This window comes from Acomys minous (genome assembly GCF_964271855.1).
Source record: "Acomys minous genome assembly, chromosome: 20".
Taxonomy (NCBI): domain Eukaryota; kingdom Metazoa; phylum Chordata; class Mammalia; order Rodentia; family Muridae; genus Acomys; species Acomys minous.
The window spans coordinates 9,739,846-9,760,343 of NC_140502.1; the positions used below are offsets into that span (position 1 = coordinate 9,739,846).

General features: G+C 37.9%; 2 protein-coding genes across 2 annotated transcripts in view; both read left to right on the forward strand.

Moving 5' to 3' along the window:
* Positions 1-5,693: 5,693 nt before the first annotated feature.
* LOC311590899 (uncharacterized protein) overlaps positions 5,694-20,498 on the forward strand; it is a gene marked incomplete at its 3' end in the record, with an annotated part of 79,310 nt that continues 64,505 nt past the window's right edge. The window contains exons 1-2 of the mRNA XM_084770194.1: positions 5,694-5,728; positions 5,940-5,975. Coding sequence (XP_084626320.1) covers positions 5,695-5,728; positions 5,940-5,975 — 70 coding nt within the window. The 5' untranslated portion in view covers position 5,694. The remainder of the gene's footprint in view (positions 5,729-5,939; positions 5,976-20,498) is intronic.
* Positions 6,067-19,282, forward strand: LOC311590793 (killer cell immunoglobulin-like receptor 3DL1; the record flags this gene model as incomplete). The annotated part of the gene is made up of 7 exons (XM_084770051.1): positions 6,067-6,092; positions 9,246-9,460; positions 13,309-13,593; positions 14,735-15,040; positions 17,486-17,779; positions 18,560-18,610; positions 19,137-19,282. The coding sequence occupies 7 exons, from the start codon at positions 6,067-6,069 to the stop codon at positions 19,280-19,282; spliced, it is 1,323 nt and encodes a 440-aa protein (XP_084626177.1).

Consider the following 20,498-nt stretch of genomic DNA (forward strand, 5'->3'; position numbering starts at 1 on the left):
GCCCTGCCAGAAAAAAAAAAGAAATTAAGGTTTAGAAAGGATACAGATATTTAAGCACTGCTAAAGAATGATATAAGGAAAATCCTCCTTTTGGGACTTACATACAAACAGATTACTCTGACTCCTCTAAGACTTGACCCAAAAGCAACTGAAAATCAAATATTTCAAAATGAAGCTGTTTTGTTTTTATGAAGTTGAAAATAAAGAAGTGGGAATGGTGGGGTGTGCCTGGGTGTAGTCCCAGAACTCTGGGAGGCAGAGAAATGAGGATCTCTGTGAGTTCGAGGCTAGCTTTTTCAACAAAGTGAGTCCAGGACAACCAAGGTTACACAGATAAAACATGTCTTGAAAAAATAATAAAATAAAAAGAAGAATAAAGAACTACTGTGGTCAGGAACTCAGACCTCACACATCCTGTGGGTCCTTTTCTCTCACAGGAACCTGGGGTTTTGACTGCAAACAGTCAGCAAACTAACTGGAAGGAGGCTATATCAGCATCATGGCCACACAGCATAGCATCCTCCTGTATCTTGGTGAGACCAAAAATGAAAGTGGGTAAGCAGCTAAAGCAGGACTCCTTCTTAACATGAGGACTTAGAGGTATTAGTGGTAGCTAAATAAAGTCTAATCCCCTTAGCTCATTGCCGAGGTGGTTATCACTGGGTCTCTATTAGTTTGGGGGCTTCATTGCCTCTTTTCAACACATGACACTGTATCTGATATTCATGATACCTACTGGGGTTCAGGAGAGGCGAGAATGAAGGGCTGATAACATAAGGGAAACTCAAGATTCTGCTTTACTAGAAAAATATGCTCATGTGTGATCACTTGCCTCTGAGGTTCTCATGTGAAATATCTAGTATTTTCCATTATTTATCCAGGGATATCATTGGTAAAGGAGAAAAATCTTGAACAGAACACCAACAACACAGGCACTAACATCAACAATAAATAAACGGACCTCATTAAACTGAAAAGTTTCTGTAAAGCAAAGGACACTGCCAATAGGAAAAAAATGGAAGCCTACAGATGGGAAATGATCTTCACCAATCTTACATCTGACAGAAGGCTAATATTCAAAATATGTAAACAACTCAAGAAAAAAAACACTGTCAAACAAAATAACCCATTTTTTTAAAAAATGGGGTACATGGCTAAGGCAAGCACTCTCAATAAAGGAATTTCAAATGGCTGAGAAATACTTAAACAAACACTCAGTTTCCTTAGTTATCAGGAAATACAATCAAAATCATTCTGAGATCCCACTTTACACCTGCCAGACTGTCTAATATCAAAAACTCAAGTGAGAGTCCGTGCTGGTGAGGATGTGGAGAAAGGGAATGCTCCTCCATTGCTGGTGGGAGTGCAAACTTTTACAACTACTCTGGAAATCCATCTGGGACCACTATTGGGATGCAAAAATGAATAAATTCCTCATCCCACTACACGGGAATAGCTCTGAGACTGGCAGAGATATGCATGTAAATGCATAGAGAGGCTTCATGTTGGCCACAGACTCTCTATGGTTTATAACTGGAAGTCATTATTAGTATGGCATGAAAGAAATGTGCAGACAACTTACATTAGAACTGCATAATGCTTATGAGAAATTATGTTTGCAGAACAAAAAGAACCGGACACTGATGCTAGATCAGACCTGACAGGATCCATTCCTCTCAGCGTGCTGGATGCGGACATCCTGCATCCTACTTGCTCCATCCCCAGAGGCCTCTGTTGGTGTTACACATCAGATTTGGACAGCTTCCTGAACAGCATTGTAGAAAGCTTCTGGTCTAAATTGGACCAGCATTTCAATCTCCTATTGAGCCTGGAATCCCTCAATGTTTAGAAACTGGACCACAAATCCAATCCCTGGCTTCCGTAATAATTTCCCCATTTGGGAGGAGCCCTCCTAAGGTATTATTTAGCCCAATTCAGCTGAGGAAACCTCAAGAGAATGACATCTCATTCCCTCTAATGGTGTGGGGTAGGTTTCTGTTTGCTCTCTTGGTCTACAAATGCTTATTTTCATTGGGAGGTGGTTATAAGTTATTATTTGTCTTATACGGAGAAAAAACTAGGCTGAACTCAGGGATGTCTCTCTTTTCCTTTATCTTTCATCCATAGGCAAGAAGATAGAAGCTGAAAAGAAAGAAAGGGGGATATAGAAATACAGATGGAGGATGGAACAAAAGATAGATGATTGAACCTCCTCCTTAACTCCAGGACTTAATTGTTATTCATAATGAAGGTTGTGTCTAAGTCAATGGTATAGAATTTAGTATATTGATACAAATCATTTGGATGTCAAATACCAGTCAGATTCTAGCAAAAGAATATATATCCTAAGTCTAACAGACAGACACGACTCTGTATTTACATGAGGTAAAATTGCTGAATAAGGTCTTCAAAAGCCTCAGAGACACACAGAATATGGCATTTAAAGATGTCTTTATTATCCTGGACTTTCTTTGAAAACAATGCAAGTTAACTCATGACAACATCCAGCTGATCTCAAAGAAGATTATGAGCATCAAAGAACCTCCTTACGGAGACAGCTTCAAATGTGTCAAACCAGCCACTGGGCAAAATGTTCTCATTCCTGCCACAAAAAGAATTCTTCCTAAAAATGTGCAGCTTAGATGCAGGCTGAGTTGACAGCTGAACTCTGACAAGACAGGGCAAGCAAGTCTTCAAAAGTTCCTGCTTTGCAAATAAGTCTGGGCGAGACATTGGGCCAGAAGGATGAAGATGAGACTCCAATATTATGAAGAGTGTTGGGTGATTGATTGTTCAAGCAGTAAACTCAGTCATTTTTTCACTTTGGAAGCTGCTAACCTCCACTGCTGGTTCACTCGGGAATTTAAGTTTTATTTCTTTTCAACTCTCTAAGGGGTGTTAAAGAACAAATAGTTTAGTTCTACAGCCAAGTTCAGTTGGTTAGGGGATAAGATCTTTGTAGATCAAGATAAAAGGTAAGTTAATAGAGAAGACATAGGTTGGATATTGAATTTCATTCAGATTCTTACACCCAGCAAGACAGGAAAGATGTTTACTTCAAGTTTGACAAATACAAATAGCCCGTTCAATATGAATGTAACATTTATAGAACTCATGATTGTCACGTGGTTGTCTATGCTGTATGTAGTTTGTTTTATGCATGTGTAATAAAATAAATATATATGGAAAATTTTAAAGAATAAATCAATTGATAATTTTTTAAATGGCTAAGATTAAAAACAGAAAGGATGGCATATGCTGGGTGGGAAGCATGTAAAAATAGGGAAACGCTCCTCCACTGCTGGTGGGAGTGATCTAGTAGTAATTGCATTCTGGGTTGGCAAAAGCAAGACAGTGAGCTATCTGGATACAGCTCACTCATTTCTGGAGAGCTGACAGGAATTTTGCCTCAAGACTGCTTATTGTTGCTATACTGCCTTTCCAAGCTTGTCTCATATACCTGAAATGGAATAGAGAATCCCTCACTGCTTCTTGTTCTAAAGATGCTATTCTTTCTGTTGGGCAGATTTCCTGCAGAACCTTATGAAGATGATTTTATAACTCTTGATGATGATTCCTGAATTGATTCAAGTAAATTTTGCCATCCTGAAAATTAACTAAGAGGTCTCTGAGGCACTTGACTTACACCAATAAGGAAAACAAGATTGAAACAAACTAATAATCAAGAAAACACATTCATTCTAAGGATAAGGCACAGAGGTACACCACAATATGAAAGGCCATTTGAATATAGAAACAAAGAATAAATGCTTACCTATACAAGATAAAGCACCTGTTCCTTAGAGAAAATTTGACATAAAAGCTGAATACATAATGTACATATGAAATAAGAAAAAGATAAAACTTCTGCTTTGAACTCATACTGAGAATATAGATAAAACCACTGTTTTAAACTTATAATGAACAAAAGTTTCTAGTCATATATAGTACTAATGAAAGAACTTACAATCAATAGTCCTACACTTTTTATGTAAATAATTCAATCCACTTTGAAATGAGGTAGCCCTTTGTCTTAGATGGGATATAAACCAAAGATGTAAACATTCGTTGAAGTCCTTTGCTTCATCCAAATATGTGTTCACCTGTCTTATTGTTTATACATGATTTGTGAATGATCTGTGGGAATTCCCAACAGTCAGTTTTGTGTTCACTCCCAAGTAAGGGTAGTGGGAGTTGTCTCTGACAAGGACTTTCTTCAGTGCTTTCCAATTACTTCCCTGTGACATGGCTGCCTTGCCAGACCAACAGGGTAAAGGATGCAATCAATCCTGATAGCATTCGGTGTACTGGGATGGGGAGATATGGAGACTTGAATGACCACCAGGTTCCACTTCCAGTGGAAACAGGGAGACACCAACTCAGTCCCAAAACTTTCAACCAAAAATTTTCCCTGCCTGAAAATTGAGATAAAGGTGGATCAGAGATTGAGAGAAAGAACAACCAAAGAATACCCCAACTTGAGACCCACCCCATGAGAGAAAGCCAACCTCTGACACTATTAATGATGCACTGCTGTGCTTATAGCCAAGAGCCAGGCATAATGGTGGTTGCAGAGGTTTCATCCAGAAGATGATGGAAAGAGCCAAAAATTAAGCAGAGCTCAGAGAATCATGTGGATGAGATGGGGGCAGGATTTTGGCACTGGAGAGTACAAGAACAATACAAGAAGCCTTACTTCAACTAATCTAGGCCCACTGTGACTTCCAGACAATGAATCCCCATGATAGAGCAGGCATAGACTGGACCTAGGTCCTCTACATACATAAAGCTGATGGGCTGCTTGGTCTTCATATGAGTCCTCTAAGAATAGGAATAAGGGCTGTATCTGACTCAGACTCTATTGTATTCCTTTGGATCCATCTCATTAGTTGGACTGCCTTGTTTGGCCTCAGTGGAAGAGGATGCACTTAGTCCTGATGTGACTTGATGTGCTGTGGCACGTTGGTAAGGAGATAAAATGGTAGGAGAGTCATTCCTTTTAGGATAAGGGGAAGAAAAATACTAGAAGAGGGTTAGAGGGTGAGACTGGAAGGAAACAAGAAAGATGGGTTCTGATAAGGATGTAAAGTCAGTAAATAATCAGTGGGAAAATTGGATAATCATTTTGGTAGTCACATTAGGATTACTACTAGAGCATTATTAATACTCTTTGGACATGTTACAAACAATGTCACAGTAATCATTGACATGCAGATTTAAAAAGCAACAAAATGCATCAAGAGTTTCAGTACAGTAATAAAATTTGAACATGTGGAATTAGAAGGATGTAGTCCAAGTTCCAACCTGGTAGTGATCATGGTAAATGTTATGTCTGAAGAGCTGAAGTCTGAACAATTTTCAGGATGCTACAGTCCTCCAAGGCCACAGTAAATGAAGGCACGATTGAAGACAAAGATAGTGACATGCACCATTCATCTAAGCACTTGTAAGGCCAAGGCATGTGGATGTTCAAATTCAAGGCAAGTATGTTCTACAAAATGTGTTCCAGTCTAGTCAGAATGACAGAAAAACCCCGTCTCAAAAAGAAGAAAAAAAATCAATCAACATGAGGGACAGGCCGGATGTGCTTTGTTGTTACGCTTTGCATGCTGTGGTCACATAGATGCTCGGAGCATTGCACGACATCCTATAACGTTTGCTCTGTCTCTGCCTTGCTTCTGCCAATTCACCACCATGATGTCTGTGCTCCTAAACCTGGTGTGTACAGGTGAGTCCTGATGGGAAGGAAGGGTGTGGAGTTGCAGGGTGGAAATATCACCCTGATGACTAGATCTGTCCACAGCAAAAAACATGGAATCCATGATGGATATTAGTACATGCATCCCTCTTAACTAAATGGGCTCAACAGGGACTGGGCAGATTAGAGGGCCAGGCTATTGAAAGGAGATCGATCATTCACCATGAGCTTCTCTTTTCAGAGTTCTTGCTAATCCCAAGGACCTTGGCACAAATGGGTGAGTTCATCTTTAAAACTATGCTATACTATTGATCCCAATAGACAGGTTTCATTCTAACAGGAGAGCAGGAAGTACAGGATTTGGCCTAATGAACTGTCTGAGAGTGACATGTTGGTGAGTCTTCCAAGCAATAAATTTAGGATCCTGAAGTCCTGACTCTCAGGTCTGTGCCAGATCCTCTCAGACACAGTGCCTGTCAGAGTTGGGCATCTACTTTGAGTGGATAAACATTTTGTCTGGGTAGATGTGGGAACAGAATTTCTCTGTGTAGTCCTGGCTATTCTAAAATTCATTTGTAAGCAAGACTGGCCATGAAGTCTAATATTCACCAGACTCTGTCTCTCTAGTACTTTAATTAAAAGCATGTGTTAACATACTCAGTAAATAATACATTTTTAAAACTAAAGAAAAATATCTTCCCTTTGATTACATGGTCATCTGAGCACCATCATTTTGAGGTTTTGATTTTATAATTGGCCATTTACTATATAAAAATGTTGGCACAAAACTCAGCACCAGCCTTTTCTTTCAGTATGAAGAGTTCCTAAGCACTTCCTGTGCTTTGCAGTGATGAACTGTTATCTGCTAAAGTTTTTCTGAGAAAAGTTTTGTACTTCATCTCATTGCTGACATTTATATTTTTTCCGCTAACTTCATTGAATGCATAGTTCTCCTCTTTTGTGGCCTGTAGATCTTTGCTCAGGTATCTGCCTATAGCTGTCTTAAGGATGGCTTCCATTTCCTTAGGGGTTATGGGTATATGTCACATGTTTACCTTATCTTGATTTAAAGTTGGTAGTTTTTAATCTGTCAAAAAACTCAAGTAGTTCATTTATTTTTGAAGTTGTAAAGTAAAGATTTTGAAGACTTAATGGTTCTTTTGATTTCATCAGTGTCAGTTCTTGTACCTTCCTTTTCATTTCTGATTTTATTAATATGGATACTGTCTCTCTAATGTTTGGTTAGTTTGGCTAAGTGTTTCTCTACCTTGCAGATTTTCTCAAAGAACCACCACCTGGTTTCATTGTATTGTTCTCTTTGTTTCTAATTTACTGATTTTAGTCCTGAGTTTGATCATTCCATGCTGTCTACTCCTCTTGTGTGTGTGTGTTTCTTTTTCTTCTAATGCTTTCAGGTATGCTTTTAAATTTAAAGCATGAGATCTCTCCAATTTCTTTAAGAAAGCACTTAGTTCTATGAGCATTCCTTTTGTCACTGCTTTCAATGTGCCCCTTAAGTTTCAGTATGTTGTACCATCATTTACAGCGAATTCTAGAAAATCATTTATTTATTCATTACCTCCCTGACCCAGTGTTTATTCAGTAAAGAGATGTTCAGTTTCCATGAGTATGGAAGCTTTTTGTTGTTTCTGTTGTTATTGTAGTCTAGCTTTAATCCACGGTGATGTGATGAAGCACAATGGGTTATTTCAATTTTCTTAATTGGTTGAGGATTGCTTTGTCACCAACTATATATTCAATTTTGGAGAACATCCCATGCAGTGCTGAGAAGAAAGTGTATTCTTTTGTATTTGGGTGAAAAGTTCTATAGTCATCTATTAGATCCATTTAATTCACATCTGTTAATTTCATTATTTCCCTACTTACATTTTGTCTCAATCCATTGGTGAGAGTGGGATTTTGAAGTCTCTCACTACTAATGTGTGGGGATTGATGTATGACTTAAGCTTTAATAATGTTTCTTTTACAAATACATTTGGGGCATTGATGGTCAGGATTTAGATGTCCTCTTGGTGAATTTTTAATTTGATGAGAATGAAATGTCCTTCCTCATCTCTTTTGATTAATTTTGGCCAAATATGTACTTTATTAGATATTAAGATAGCTACTGCAGCTTACTTCTTGAGTACATTTGCCTTGCTAAACTTTTTCTAGCCTCTGAAGTAGTGTGTGTGTGTGTGTGTGTTTTCTTGAAGCGTTTTTCTTGTATATAGGAGAATAATGGATCTTCTTGAGGCATCCATTCTGCTAGCCTGTAACTTTTTGTTGTGGAAATGAATCCACTGATGTTGAGAGACATTAATAACCACTTATTGCTAGTTTCTATTATTTTGATGTTGGCAGTTTTAGTGTGTTTATTTGTGTCTACTTCCTCTCCATTTGTTTTATATTTGTTTCTTTCTGCTAGTGTGGAATTATTTGTTTCCTGTGTTTTCTTGAATGTATTTAACTCTATACATTGGAATTTCCTTATACTATTTTTTGTGCCCCTGGATTAGTGGATATATTGTTTTTTCTTAGAATAGCATGTCTTCCATGTCTATGGTGATTGAGAGTTTTGCTGGGTGGAGTAGTGGTCTAGGTTGGCATCTGTAGTGTCTTAGAGGCTGAAAGACATCATCCATGCCCTTTTAGATTTTAGAATCTCTGTTGAGAAGTCAAGGGAAATTCTGGTAAGTCTGCCTTTTAAAGTTACTTGACCTTTTTTCCTTACAGATATTGCTCTGTAGGCATAGTGTTCTGATTATTATGTGGCAGGAAGATTTTCTTTTATGGTCCAACCTAGTTGTTGTTCTGTATATTTCTTGTAGTTTTACGGCAATTCTTCCATTAAGTTGAAATTTTCTTCTATGCTTTTGTCGAAGATATTTCCTGGACCTTGGATTTGGAACTCTTGGCCATCTTCTATTCCTATTATTCATAGGTTAGGTCTTTTCATAGTATCCCAGATTTTCTGGATGTTTTGTGTCAGGAATTTTTTTAGACTTATCATTGTCTTTGACTGACATATCAATTTCTTCTCTCATATCTTAGATGTCTGAGATTCTTTCTTCCACCTTTTGAATTCTGCTGTTCCTTTTCTCTTTTCTAGGGTTTCCATTTGCCATGAAATCCTCAATTTGTGATTTCTTTATTGCTCCTACTTCCATTTTCAAGCATTTAATGGTTTTATTCATTTTCTTCACCCCAATATATTTTCCTGTATTTCTTGAAAGGGTTTATTCATTTCCTCTTTAAATGCCTGTTTGATTGTATTTTCTTGTATTTCTTTATGGGGATTTTTCATTTCCTCTATAGAAGCCTCTATGATTTTTATAAGGTTAGTTTTAAGGTCATCCTCTGGTTCTTTGGCTGTGTTAGAAAAGCCAAGGTTTGCTGTGGTAGGATAGTTCGGCTTGGTGATGCCACATTTCCCTAGCTCTTGTGGATTGTATTTTTATGCTTGCCTTTAGCCTTCTGGCTGGCTTCAGTATTGGCTCTGGTAGCTGTGCCTCAGATGAACCTGAATGTTTCTTGCATCCCACAGGCCACTTCTGGCTCTGCTGGCTGTCCCCACTGCTGGCCATGTGCCTCTGGTGGTTCTGCTATCTGTATTCCAAGTGGCCCAGGCCAAAAGCGCTCTAAGCTCAGTGTTGCTAAGGCTTCTTAAATGCCTCCATAAGTTGTCAGATGATGTGAAGCAGCATAAGAATACAGCTCTCGTTTGTTTCCTCTGCCCCAGGTCTATCAGACATATCTGGAGTATGTGGAAAGCGATCTAGACTGGTCCCCATTTTCTCTTTAAATGCCTCTATCATCTTTATAATATTGGATTTAAGTTCAATGTCTTATGCTTCAGTTGGGTTAGGATAAACAGGGCTTGCTGTAATAGGATAGCTGTCATATAGTCCTGGTTCTTATTGATGATGTTCTTATGCTTATCTTTAACCATCTGAATTTCCCTTTGTGTTTCTGGCATAGCAGTTGTTCTGTGGATGGCTTAGTGCTGGTTTTTCCTAGTACCCAAGGCCTGCATCTTCCTGGAGTATCAGGCTTGGTGAACTTGGGCAGAGCAGTGGCCAGACAGTAGACATCTAGGAATAGCACACAGATAAAAGTAGAAGTGCAGTGTCACAGGGGAACTAGAAAGGCAGTTGTTTCAAGGGGAACGGTTTAACCTAGAGGATCATGGAGTATCTGACTTGGTGAACTGGGGCAAAGTACCTGACAATGGAGGTCAAAGGACAGAGCACAGGTCAAGGCAGAAAAAGATGTCCCATTGCATCATGCGGGACAGGCTGTTTAGAGGGAGGAGCGTCTGTATACAATACATTTTAATTGTATCTATCCTGTTGCCTATACTCCCATATCCTCCCTAGTAAACATCTATGATCCTATACCCTTTAATGAACTTTTATGACTGACAAGTTAGTATTTACATGGTATAGAAATGTGCTATGTTCTTTTTTATTTCGTTTTTATTATTATTAATTTTTCAGATTACATTGCAATTGTTATCTCATCACTTGTATCCTCCAGTTCCTCCCTCCCTCTTGCTTCCACTCTATTCCTCTCCTCTATGTCTGTGACTAAGGGGTACCTCTTCCCCCACTATATGGTCATAGAACATCAAGTATTCATTATATTTTCATTCAGTTCCTGAATTTACCAGTCAGATTATATAATGCCTAACCTAAGTTCACCAGTTCTCCTATTGAATCAAGTATACTACTGAACCACTTATACTAACATTTTAAATATTTGCAGTTATTTGTGCACATGTGTTTATGTATGTATGTATCGTTACACAGTATGGAGATCAGAGGACAACCTGATTAATTGTCACCTCTCACTATATCTGTCCAAGGAAAGAAATTGTTATAATCCGGCTTGGCAGCAATGGCCTATATCTGCTTAGACATAAAGTTAACCCTAGTTTTTTTTCCAATTCAGTATTATAGTCTTTACAATGGAGGGGGCTTGCTAACTATACCATGTTTAATGATTAATTTCCAATTTTCATAAAATTTTCTACCAATAATTTCTGTGTTTTGAAGTTAAATAATGTATTTTATATTATAAAATATTTTATTTGACTTTTATGAGATTTTCGTGCATTAGTACCAAATTTGCAGCATTCAAAACACAAGGCATATATAAAAGTGATTTGACATATTATATAATACCTACTTGCTACATGTTCTTTGCTGCTTTATGAACAATAGCACAAGAAAACAATCTGAATGGTTTCAGCTGACAAATGGATAATAAAAATGTGTCACCTGTACACTTTGTAATGCTGTTCAGTGCTAAAGAAAAATGAAACAATTACACTCTCAGGGAAGTAAATGGATTCAGGGAATATTAGACTGAAGGAGGTAACTCAGACCAGAAAGAGAAAAGTTGTATATTCTCTCCCATATGTGGCTCCCAGTTCTGAATACGTATACATAGTTTCTGATAGTTCTCCCACTTCATTAAAGATACTCCTGTGAATTATGTCTCATGTGCTTCGTATGTCATCTTTTCTTCTGTTTTTATCACAAGAGGCTTACCATTATTCTTGACAACATTTTACATAACTGATTTTCATATTATGGTCTTATAGTGTGCACATGCATCTTAAGGAGAATCACCTCCTCACCATATACTGGAGTTCTAGGTGGAAAATAGACCAGTAATATTTTCTCTATCCTAGAATAGAATTTGGGCCAACTGGCTGAAATGGTGGACAGGCTGACTTTGATGTCAGTTTTTCTGGTTTGACTGAGTTGCTTCCTGTGTATTGAAATCAAATGCCATTGCTGTCAGTGCTTTCTGGTTCAGTGATATTCTTAACAACACTCTGCAATCAGGGGGAGTTTCTCCCTGGAGTCTATGATGTCCTATGTCTGAGCAGTGTTGTACAATATTCACCCTGGCTGACTGGTAGGATTGCTTAAAGGCTACATGGTCTTCTCTACAGTGTCTTGAAGTTATCTTTTTGCTTAGCAATTTCCACCAAGTGAATACAGAACAACGACAAAGATTCAGTGTCTCACCATCATGAGTCCAAATGTATTCTTTCTCCCAGACACCCAAGTAGCCAAGGAAGGCTATATTCCAAATGCTTCACATGCATGGAGTCTTGAAATGGCAGACAAACTGTATGTCCTCCTCTAAATCATCACTCTTAATGTAGAAACATAAGGCAGTATGGCTGCTGTTGTTGTTGAAGTTCTATACAAGAATCCATGAGAGGGAAATGTGCTCAGAAGAATTCCTCCAGTTTTCTTGTCAGTTTTCTTCTTTCTGAAGTCCTATATGCATTCTCATTCTCACCCTTGAGTTCTCATAACATAATTCTCATTGGAGTGTTGTTAGCTTTCTATAGATGGTGTGAATAAAAGACATAAGTTTGCTGATATCTTTGTGGTTATCATTTTACATATGGGAATCTCAGAAATGAACTTTCCCTCTACTCACCTGATAAAATTTCTCTTTAGATGACAATTTTATGACTAACTCTATTCCATTATTTAATAGTTGTTAAAAATTCTCAGTTACCCGCTCAAACTAAGGCACCAGCCAAGGACAATACAGGCGGTAAACCTTAAACCCCTACCCAGATCTAGACAATGGACAGAACACTCTCCACAGTAGAGTGGAGAGTGGGATATGACTTTCTCACATACTCTGGTGCCTCACCTTTGACCATGTCCCCTGGAGGGGGAGACCTGGTGGCACTCAGAGGAAGGACAGCAGGTTACCAAGAGGAGACTTGATACCCTATGAACATATACAGGGGGAGGTAATCCCCCTCAGGAACAGTCATAGGGGAGGGGAATAAGGGGAATGGGAGGGAGGAAAGAATGGGAGGATACAAGGGATGGGATAACCATTGAGATGTAACAAGAATAAATTAATAAAGGAGAAAAAATGAAAAAAAAATCTCAGTTAACATGCCTTAGTGTAGAAAGATCTAATATATAATATATACATATATTATATATTAGATCTTTCTAATTAGAATATATATATATATACTAATTGAGGAACATCTGTTACTTGAAAATGACCCTATTGCATTTGGGAATTTACTTTGGGAGATACAACACATACTAATATGCTCACCTTATAAAGGAAACACATGGGAGACCAAACAATGATTGCACCAAAGTCCAGTTATGTGAATCTGTGAGTTTGCTGAGGTTACTACTAACAAAAGGGATTAGTGATATTTCCAGAAGAAAGAAAAGATTCAAAGCAATAGTGAAAGTACACCTCAATGTGTGTGCTTTTAATGAAATCCAAAACCCTGAACTCTCTGCACAGTTTGCATGCAGCTCCACAGGTCTTAGAAATCTGCTCTTACCAATCAGCTGGCCTTAGTTTTGTATAGAAGTGAAAATGGGGACTGGGGGCCCTTGGAACTTTCAGCTTTCCAGGACATATAAAGTTTTTTTCACCTCCTAAGGCTCAAGACACTTTCAACCTCTCCCAGGAAGCAGAGATTCTTCAATTCATATAAAATTATATGGTCTCATAGTATTAAAAAATATAGAGAGAGGGTCAATTGACAGGAAAAATGAGGAATCATTAAATTTTCAACTCTGTATCTCTTTCTGCAGGAAGTCATGTCAAGCCTACACTATCTGCCTTTCCAAGTCATGTTGTTCAACACGGACAGTTTGTGACCCTTACTTGTAACTCTCGTAGTAAATATAACATGTTCCAAGTGTACAAAGAATATGGCACTCCTATCCCTCGGGTCCATGACAGAATATTCCAGAAGAGCACTATCCTTGGACCTGTGACATCAGAATATGCAGTAACTTACAGATGCTATGAATTTTATCATCAATACTCTAATCAATTTTCATTACACAGTGACCCCCTAGAGATCATAATTTCAGGTGAGATTACATGTTTGTAGTGTCACTTCATTCCCACAAGCCCTGCAACCCTAGAATTTTCAAAAAGAGTTTTAGTCTCATCATTGTGAAGATATTCAAAACAGGTAATTGGATGCTGTGGTGGGCATAACATGAGCCCTATGGGCATACACATTCTTGTACTGAAGGATTCCTGAGTTTTAAGAAAGTCAATGAAAATAGGGATTGAATGTGGATTTCAGGTATCAATAAGTTGACATCAGCTTGGGAGAATATCCTAAATTATCATGGCTGTGTAGAACCAAAAGGATTAATATTTTTATAAAATGAACAACACAGTAGTTGGCAGAGCAAAGCAATATGAAGGGGGCATTCATTTGCTTACTCTGACAGAGGAATATGCAAGGGCCAAGAAATACATGAGACTCTAGAAACAGAAAGGCAAAAAGTAATCGATACTTTCCTAGTGGTTGGAGCAGTAATATATCACTGCAGGTTCCCTGTTTATGCCATTTGGGCAAGATGCTGATCTACAGAACACTTGTGTTCCTGTTGAGAATCATGGTTTTGTTAATTTTATATTAGTGATTAGAAATTAAGACAGGAACAGATGCCAAGAACAAGTCAGACTAGAGAAATAATGTATAGATAGAAATAAAGTCAGGATGCTGGTTCACCAGAAATTTTGGAGGAGACAATGCCCATGATTCTGAATTAGGAATGCCTTATAGAAATTTGTACCATAGAGAGGACCAGTTAAGAAGTGTCCTCTCTTAACTTCCCTCACTACTAAATCCTTTTTCCTGTCCATGATTATACTTGATCCAAAGTAGCATAAAATGACTCATAAAAGACATAACATGAATCTTGTCATGTTTCCTGCCCTGCTGAAACATGGAAAGAGACAATAAAATTTATAGTAGAGTCATTCAAAAGAAACAGTCTCGTAGCAAACCGGTGATAAAATATTGTGCTGCTCTTAGAGTTAAAGGAGTGGGTAGTTGACAAGGAAAGATAGAGGATTCTGTGTATAGAGTTTACATAGGATCAGACAAGGACACTCTAGCACTAGCAGTAAGAAAAGGCTAACAGAGAGAGAGATACAGAGGTGTTCCAAGACACAGAGACTGTGATCAGCTTCATACAATTTCTTCATTTACAGGAACCTACAGGAAGCCTTTCCTTGTGGTCCTACAGTCTCTCCTTGTGAATGTAGGAGGGATTGTTAACCTGAAGTGTCATTCAGAGATTATTTTTGACACCTTCATTTTGACTTCACACAGAAATGGAGTAATCAAGAACTCTTTCAAGCTTTCTGCAGAATCTCATCTTAGTGGGTCTCATGCCGAATTCTCAATAGGTCCTATGACGCCTGATCATGGTAGAACATACACATGCTATGGTTCTTTCCTTCGATCTCCGTTTGAATGGTCAGACAGCAGTGACTCCATTGACATCAGGATCACAGGTAAATGGATGTATACCTGCTCATCATCCTCTTTGTGATACAAAAAGGATATTCCTTAGTCTGGAACCCCTGGAAGATTCTGAAGAAGATGGTTGTAGGAAATAGAGAAAAACAGCCTTGGTGCATATTTTACTGAAACAAAAAATTAGATCAGAGGTACAAGAATAAACCATTGGTCATTCAGTAGGGTACAGACACAAGCATATGCAAAAGAGGCAGAAGTAGAGATAAGCATAAAGGGATGACTTGGTGATCTTGATAATAATAAGAGAGAATGAAGTGTTTCAACTAACATTCCAAGACTTTAACTATTCAGAATTTTGTTTTGCTTCTATCTCTACAAGAAGTCTAACAAGAGAGCCTGACATATCATGTGTCTGCTGTGAGTTTAACTGTTTACTTGGGGTGGTTCTGAATGAGTCCTAAAGCCTTTGTATACACGGGATCCAATAACTTTTTTTTTAGTTTGGCTCTTCTTCCTTTCTTATGGTTGATCCACTACTCATCCTAGAAAATTATAACCCTGGGTAACTGAATAGAAAACAAATCACTGTTGTTCTCTACACATCCAAATTGTTTTTCAGTTCATATTCTATAATTACTCAGACATTCTAGGAGGCCTAAATGATTGTACAGACTGTTCCCAGGGATATAATATATACAAACATACACTTGCACTATGCTAATAGAAGGGAATTGAGAGAAAAACTCAGAAGCAAAATATAAAAATAAAATCTGGGAAATTTAAAATGTGACTGGTGTGGGAAGTGAAATCCTGCATAAATCAAAAGACTGAATGGAAGATTTTAAAGTTGAAATGGAGAAATAACGGCAGATGGTGGATATTTTAAAAACAGAACTAGAGGGGCAGATAATACATCACACTGGGGTAATCCACACACTAAGAGGAACAAGATAAGGAATATCATCATGACTCCTGGACCAGTGAAGCAAATATATTCATGCAGCATTCAGTGCTTTCACAAGAGAGATTAACACAGAAATGTAAAAAGAGACAAAACAGAAATGAGTAACTTAGAATGAAGGCATATTCCAGATTTTTAAACATGCATTAGATGGTGAATTTATAGGTGGTGAAATTATAAAGTAACAATAAGAAGAGGAAAGAGTTAAACAAAGAGAAATGGTGAGGAAGGTGAAATACATTGAAGAGAAAGTGAGGAAGGAGGAACATTACTAGCAAATGGTTACCAGGAAGTCAGATAGAAAAATGCACAAAATGAACTATATGAGGAAGTCATAATGAAATCCTTTAATTTGCATGCTAATTTCAGAAAATCATAAAATCCTCTAAAATATTTATTTGCAAAATGATTTGAAAAACGAAAGTGTAAAAGGACCAATTAGGAAAGAAAATAAGAACGTGAAAGTTGAGGGACAATAGAGAATAATAGCATATATGTGAGCAAGGTTACACACACACACACACGCACATGCACATGCACACACGCACACACACACACACGCACACACACGCATGCATGCACACACACACACACACGCACACACACATACACAAACACTTTAAAAAAACAATTCAACTATATCTTAATTTCATTTATATTTTTAAAGTAAGAAAAACTGCATCATGTATATATAGAAATATTTAATATTAAGTTAATTGCTAGATAAAATTTATACATATTAATAAAAATGTGCTTTTAAAAAGACAAATGGAATGAATTGGTCCAAATAGAGACAGAAACTTAAACAGCAAAAGTAGAAGTAAATATTTGCACACAAGAGTGAAGTTGGAATCGAAGTATGGTACTATAGACAGAAAGTCAGAGAAGAGAAATAACTGAAGAAGCAGAGGAGAAATACAGAGATAGGAGTAGGAGGAGGAAAAGGGACAGAGACAGAGAAAGATAGAGAAAGATATCACAAAAAATGAAAGCAAGGATAGTAAAAGCAATGAAGTGACTGAACACTGGTAAGAACCCTGCCTTCTAGAATGCTTAAAAAACTGTGATAAGGATGCTGAAGTTGGTTCTCGACAATTGATGGCTTCTGGTTGCCGAAGAGAAATGACATAGTACTGTTTAAGAAGGAGGTCAGTGAGAGTTTGTACTTTCTCCACAGAGTATATACATAACATAGATTGGACTTCTTTCGTTTTCCTTTTTTGTTTTTAGTTTATATTTTGGGGAGAGGTAGGTAATGAAGGTTGGGGAGCAAACATCGAAGGGCTGGGAAATGGCTGTGATCCCAGTGCATGATGTGAAATTCCCAAAGAATAAAATTTTTTTAATATAAAGAAAGGACATGAAGTTGAATAAGTAGTGGATAAGGATAGTGGAGGAGCTGGGGATGAATGCTATAAAATATAACTTATGAAATTATCAAAAAATTCAATAAAATAACTTGTAAATGTTAAAAGGGGGGAGAAACTGGTCTTCTAACTGTCTGTGTTTTTTCTTCCAGGTTTATACAAAAAACCTTCTCTTTTAGCCCCGATTGGCCCTGTGCTGATGTCAAGAGAGAATGTGACCTTGTCCTGCATTTCCGACCATAGATTTGACATGTTCTATCTATCCCTAGAAGGGGTTCCTCAGGGACATGGGCTGCCTGCCATGCAGAGCCACAATGGGACATTCCAGGCCAACTATGCTCTCGGTCCTGTGATACAGAAAGGGAACTACAGATGCTATGGCTCTTTCAGGAACTCTTCCCATGTGTGGTCATCCCCAAGTGACCCCTTCTATCTTCCTGCAAAAGGTAAAAAAGCTTCATGTATATCCCTTGTCCTGTGAGTAATGAAATCCTAAATCAATGTCTGAGAACCATACTTCAGATGATGGAGACAAACTCCCTCTCTCCTCTCTCTCTCTCTCTCTCTCTCTCTCTCTCTCTCTCTCTCTCTCTCTCTCTCTCTCTCTCTGTGTGTGTGTGTGTGTGTGTGTGTGTGTGTTTAAACAATAAACTAAGCAAACTTCATATATGTGTGTGTTTTTGTGTGTGTGTGTGTCGTGTATATACAAAAAGACTCAAGTCTGTAAAAATAAGAATCAAATAATAAGAAGCTATTAACTTAAGAGCAGTGGGGTGGCATGAGAAAGGTTGGATAAAGTGTAATAAGAAGGTACTGAAGACAAGAAATGTAGGTGCAAATGGATATAATTCTATTTCAACTAAAACTTTTTAAAGAAGAGATGAAGTTTAAGTAAGAATATCAGATTACAAAGTACTAGACAGGGAGTTTGCTGAAGAATTATCTTGCTGAGCCAGGCACACTGGGATCTGTTTCCTTGAAGATGTAGAAAGCGATCAGGACAGAGTCATTGGAGATAAAGTTAGAGCAGATAAGAGGTGGATCAGCCCTCTTTATCTCTGCTCACATAGATCTCTCCCCAGTTCTCCCAGGGTTTCATCCAAGGAGTCGCCTCCTTCTATAGGGGTGAAATGGGTGCAATACTGACCAACCTCCAAGGGCATTCCATAAATGGTCAGACAGCATCACTGACCAACTCTTGTTTCCTCTCCTCTCTCCTTCTCTAGTGAATGCAACAGGAAATTGCACTTCCTGCACAGAAATACACTCCAAATCTAGTGAGTAAATAATTCCTCTCTCCACTATGGAAACTCTGGGACCAAAAACTTTGGGTTCATGTTTTAGCTCATTACCCTCAAGGCTCTGCTATCTTAGCTACAGCATCTCCCTTCTCTTATTCTTAAATTCTGAAAAATCAGTAGTTGTTTAGATGCAGATAGGGGTCTCTAGGGAGCATTCTTCTATAATCTTTGCACATGAGATCTCCTGCAAGTGAACAGGAATGTAAATATTACTGACTTCCCAGGAACAATGAAGTTCCCTTTCTAGGCCTGTGCCTCTTAGATAGTAAGTGATGGGGGCTAAAAAGGAAAGCAGTCTAATCAAATCATGTTATTCTCTGTAGAAACTCAGATAATTAGAGTATCAAAAAACATGACCATGTAAGACGAAGGTGAGAGGGAAAATTCTAGATTAAGAGATAGACACAAGTGGTCTAGTTCTGTCAAGGAGATGGGGACTGAGTGCACATGCATTTATTGTAAGGTTTTTCTGTGACCTGACTTCTTTGTCCTCTTTCTGCAGAAGAACCATCTTCAGAACAGCAAGGTCACACAGTTGAAAATGTCTTCCGCATATTTGCAGCTTCCTTGGTTTTAGTGACTCTCATGATTCTGCTGTTAGAGGCTTTGTACAACAATAAAGTCAAACAAAATTCAACCAGAAGATAAGAACAAGAAATACCACTAGGCTCCACACTTGAGAGTCCATGGGAAATAAATCTGCAGGTGACAAAACTGAACCTACCCCTTAACTCAAGGCCTTAACTGTTACTCATAATGAAGATTTTTTCTAAATCATTGGTATAGAATTTAGTATATTGATACAAAACATGGACATGACAAATACCTATCAGATTCTAGCAAAGGAATACACATCTTAGGTCTAACAGATAGATATGATTCTACGGATATATGAGGTAAAGTGGTTAGAAAGGGTCTTCAAGGGCCTCAGAGACACACAGAATATGGCATTTAAAGATGTCTTTATTATCCTAAAGTTTCTTTGACAAGACAAGTTAACTCCTGACAACATCCCAACAACCTCATAGAAGGTGATGAGCACCAAAGAACCTCCTTATGGAAATGGCTTCAAATGTGGCAACCTAGCCACTGGGCAAAACATTCTCACTCCTGCCACTAACAGAATTCTGCCTAAAAATGGGCAGCTTAGATGAAGGCAGAGTCAGTGGCCAAACTCTGCTAAGATAGGATAAGCAAGTCCTCAATAATTTCTTCCTTACAAATAAGTCTGACAGAGATATTGGGGCCAAAGGTGAGGCTCCAAAATCATAGAGTGTTTGGTAACTGTTCAGGCTGTAAACGTTCTCAGTCATTTTGTTCATTCTGGAAGCTGCTAACCTGTGTTACTGGTTCGCTCAGGAATTTAAGGTTTATTCCTTCTCAAGTCTCTGGGGGATGTTGAAGAATAGATAGTTTAGTTCTACAGTCAGGTTTAGTTGGCTAGGACATAACATTTTTTTAGATCAAGATAAAGGAGTTAAGTTAATAGAGATGAGCTAGGATAGATATTGAATTTCATTCAGAAGTTCAGACCCAACAATACAAAAAATACAAATAGCCATACTATGAAAGTAACATTTATAGTACTCATGATTGTCACATGGTTTCTCCCTCTGTATGTAGTTTGTTTTATGCATGTGTAATAAAATAAATGTATATGAAGAAAGAGTCCATGGGAAATAAATCTGGTAATGAAAAAATTGGGTGTTTCTAACTCTGAGAAGAACCAGGTCATAAATGTGCTCTGGCTATGGGGAATTCTGGAGATTTCTGTCAAGAGCACTTCCTTTGCTCAACTCTGCTACTTTTCTCATATCTTACTTGAATATTTTTTCACTTCTCTTTCTCTTCTGATCTCCATGTG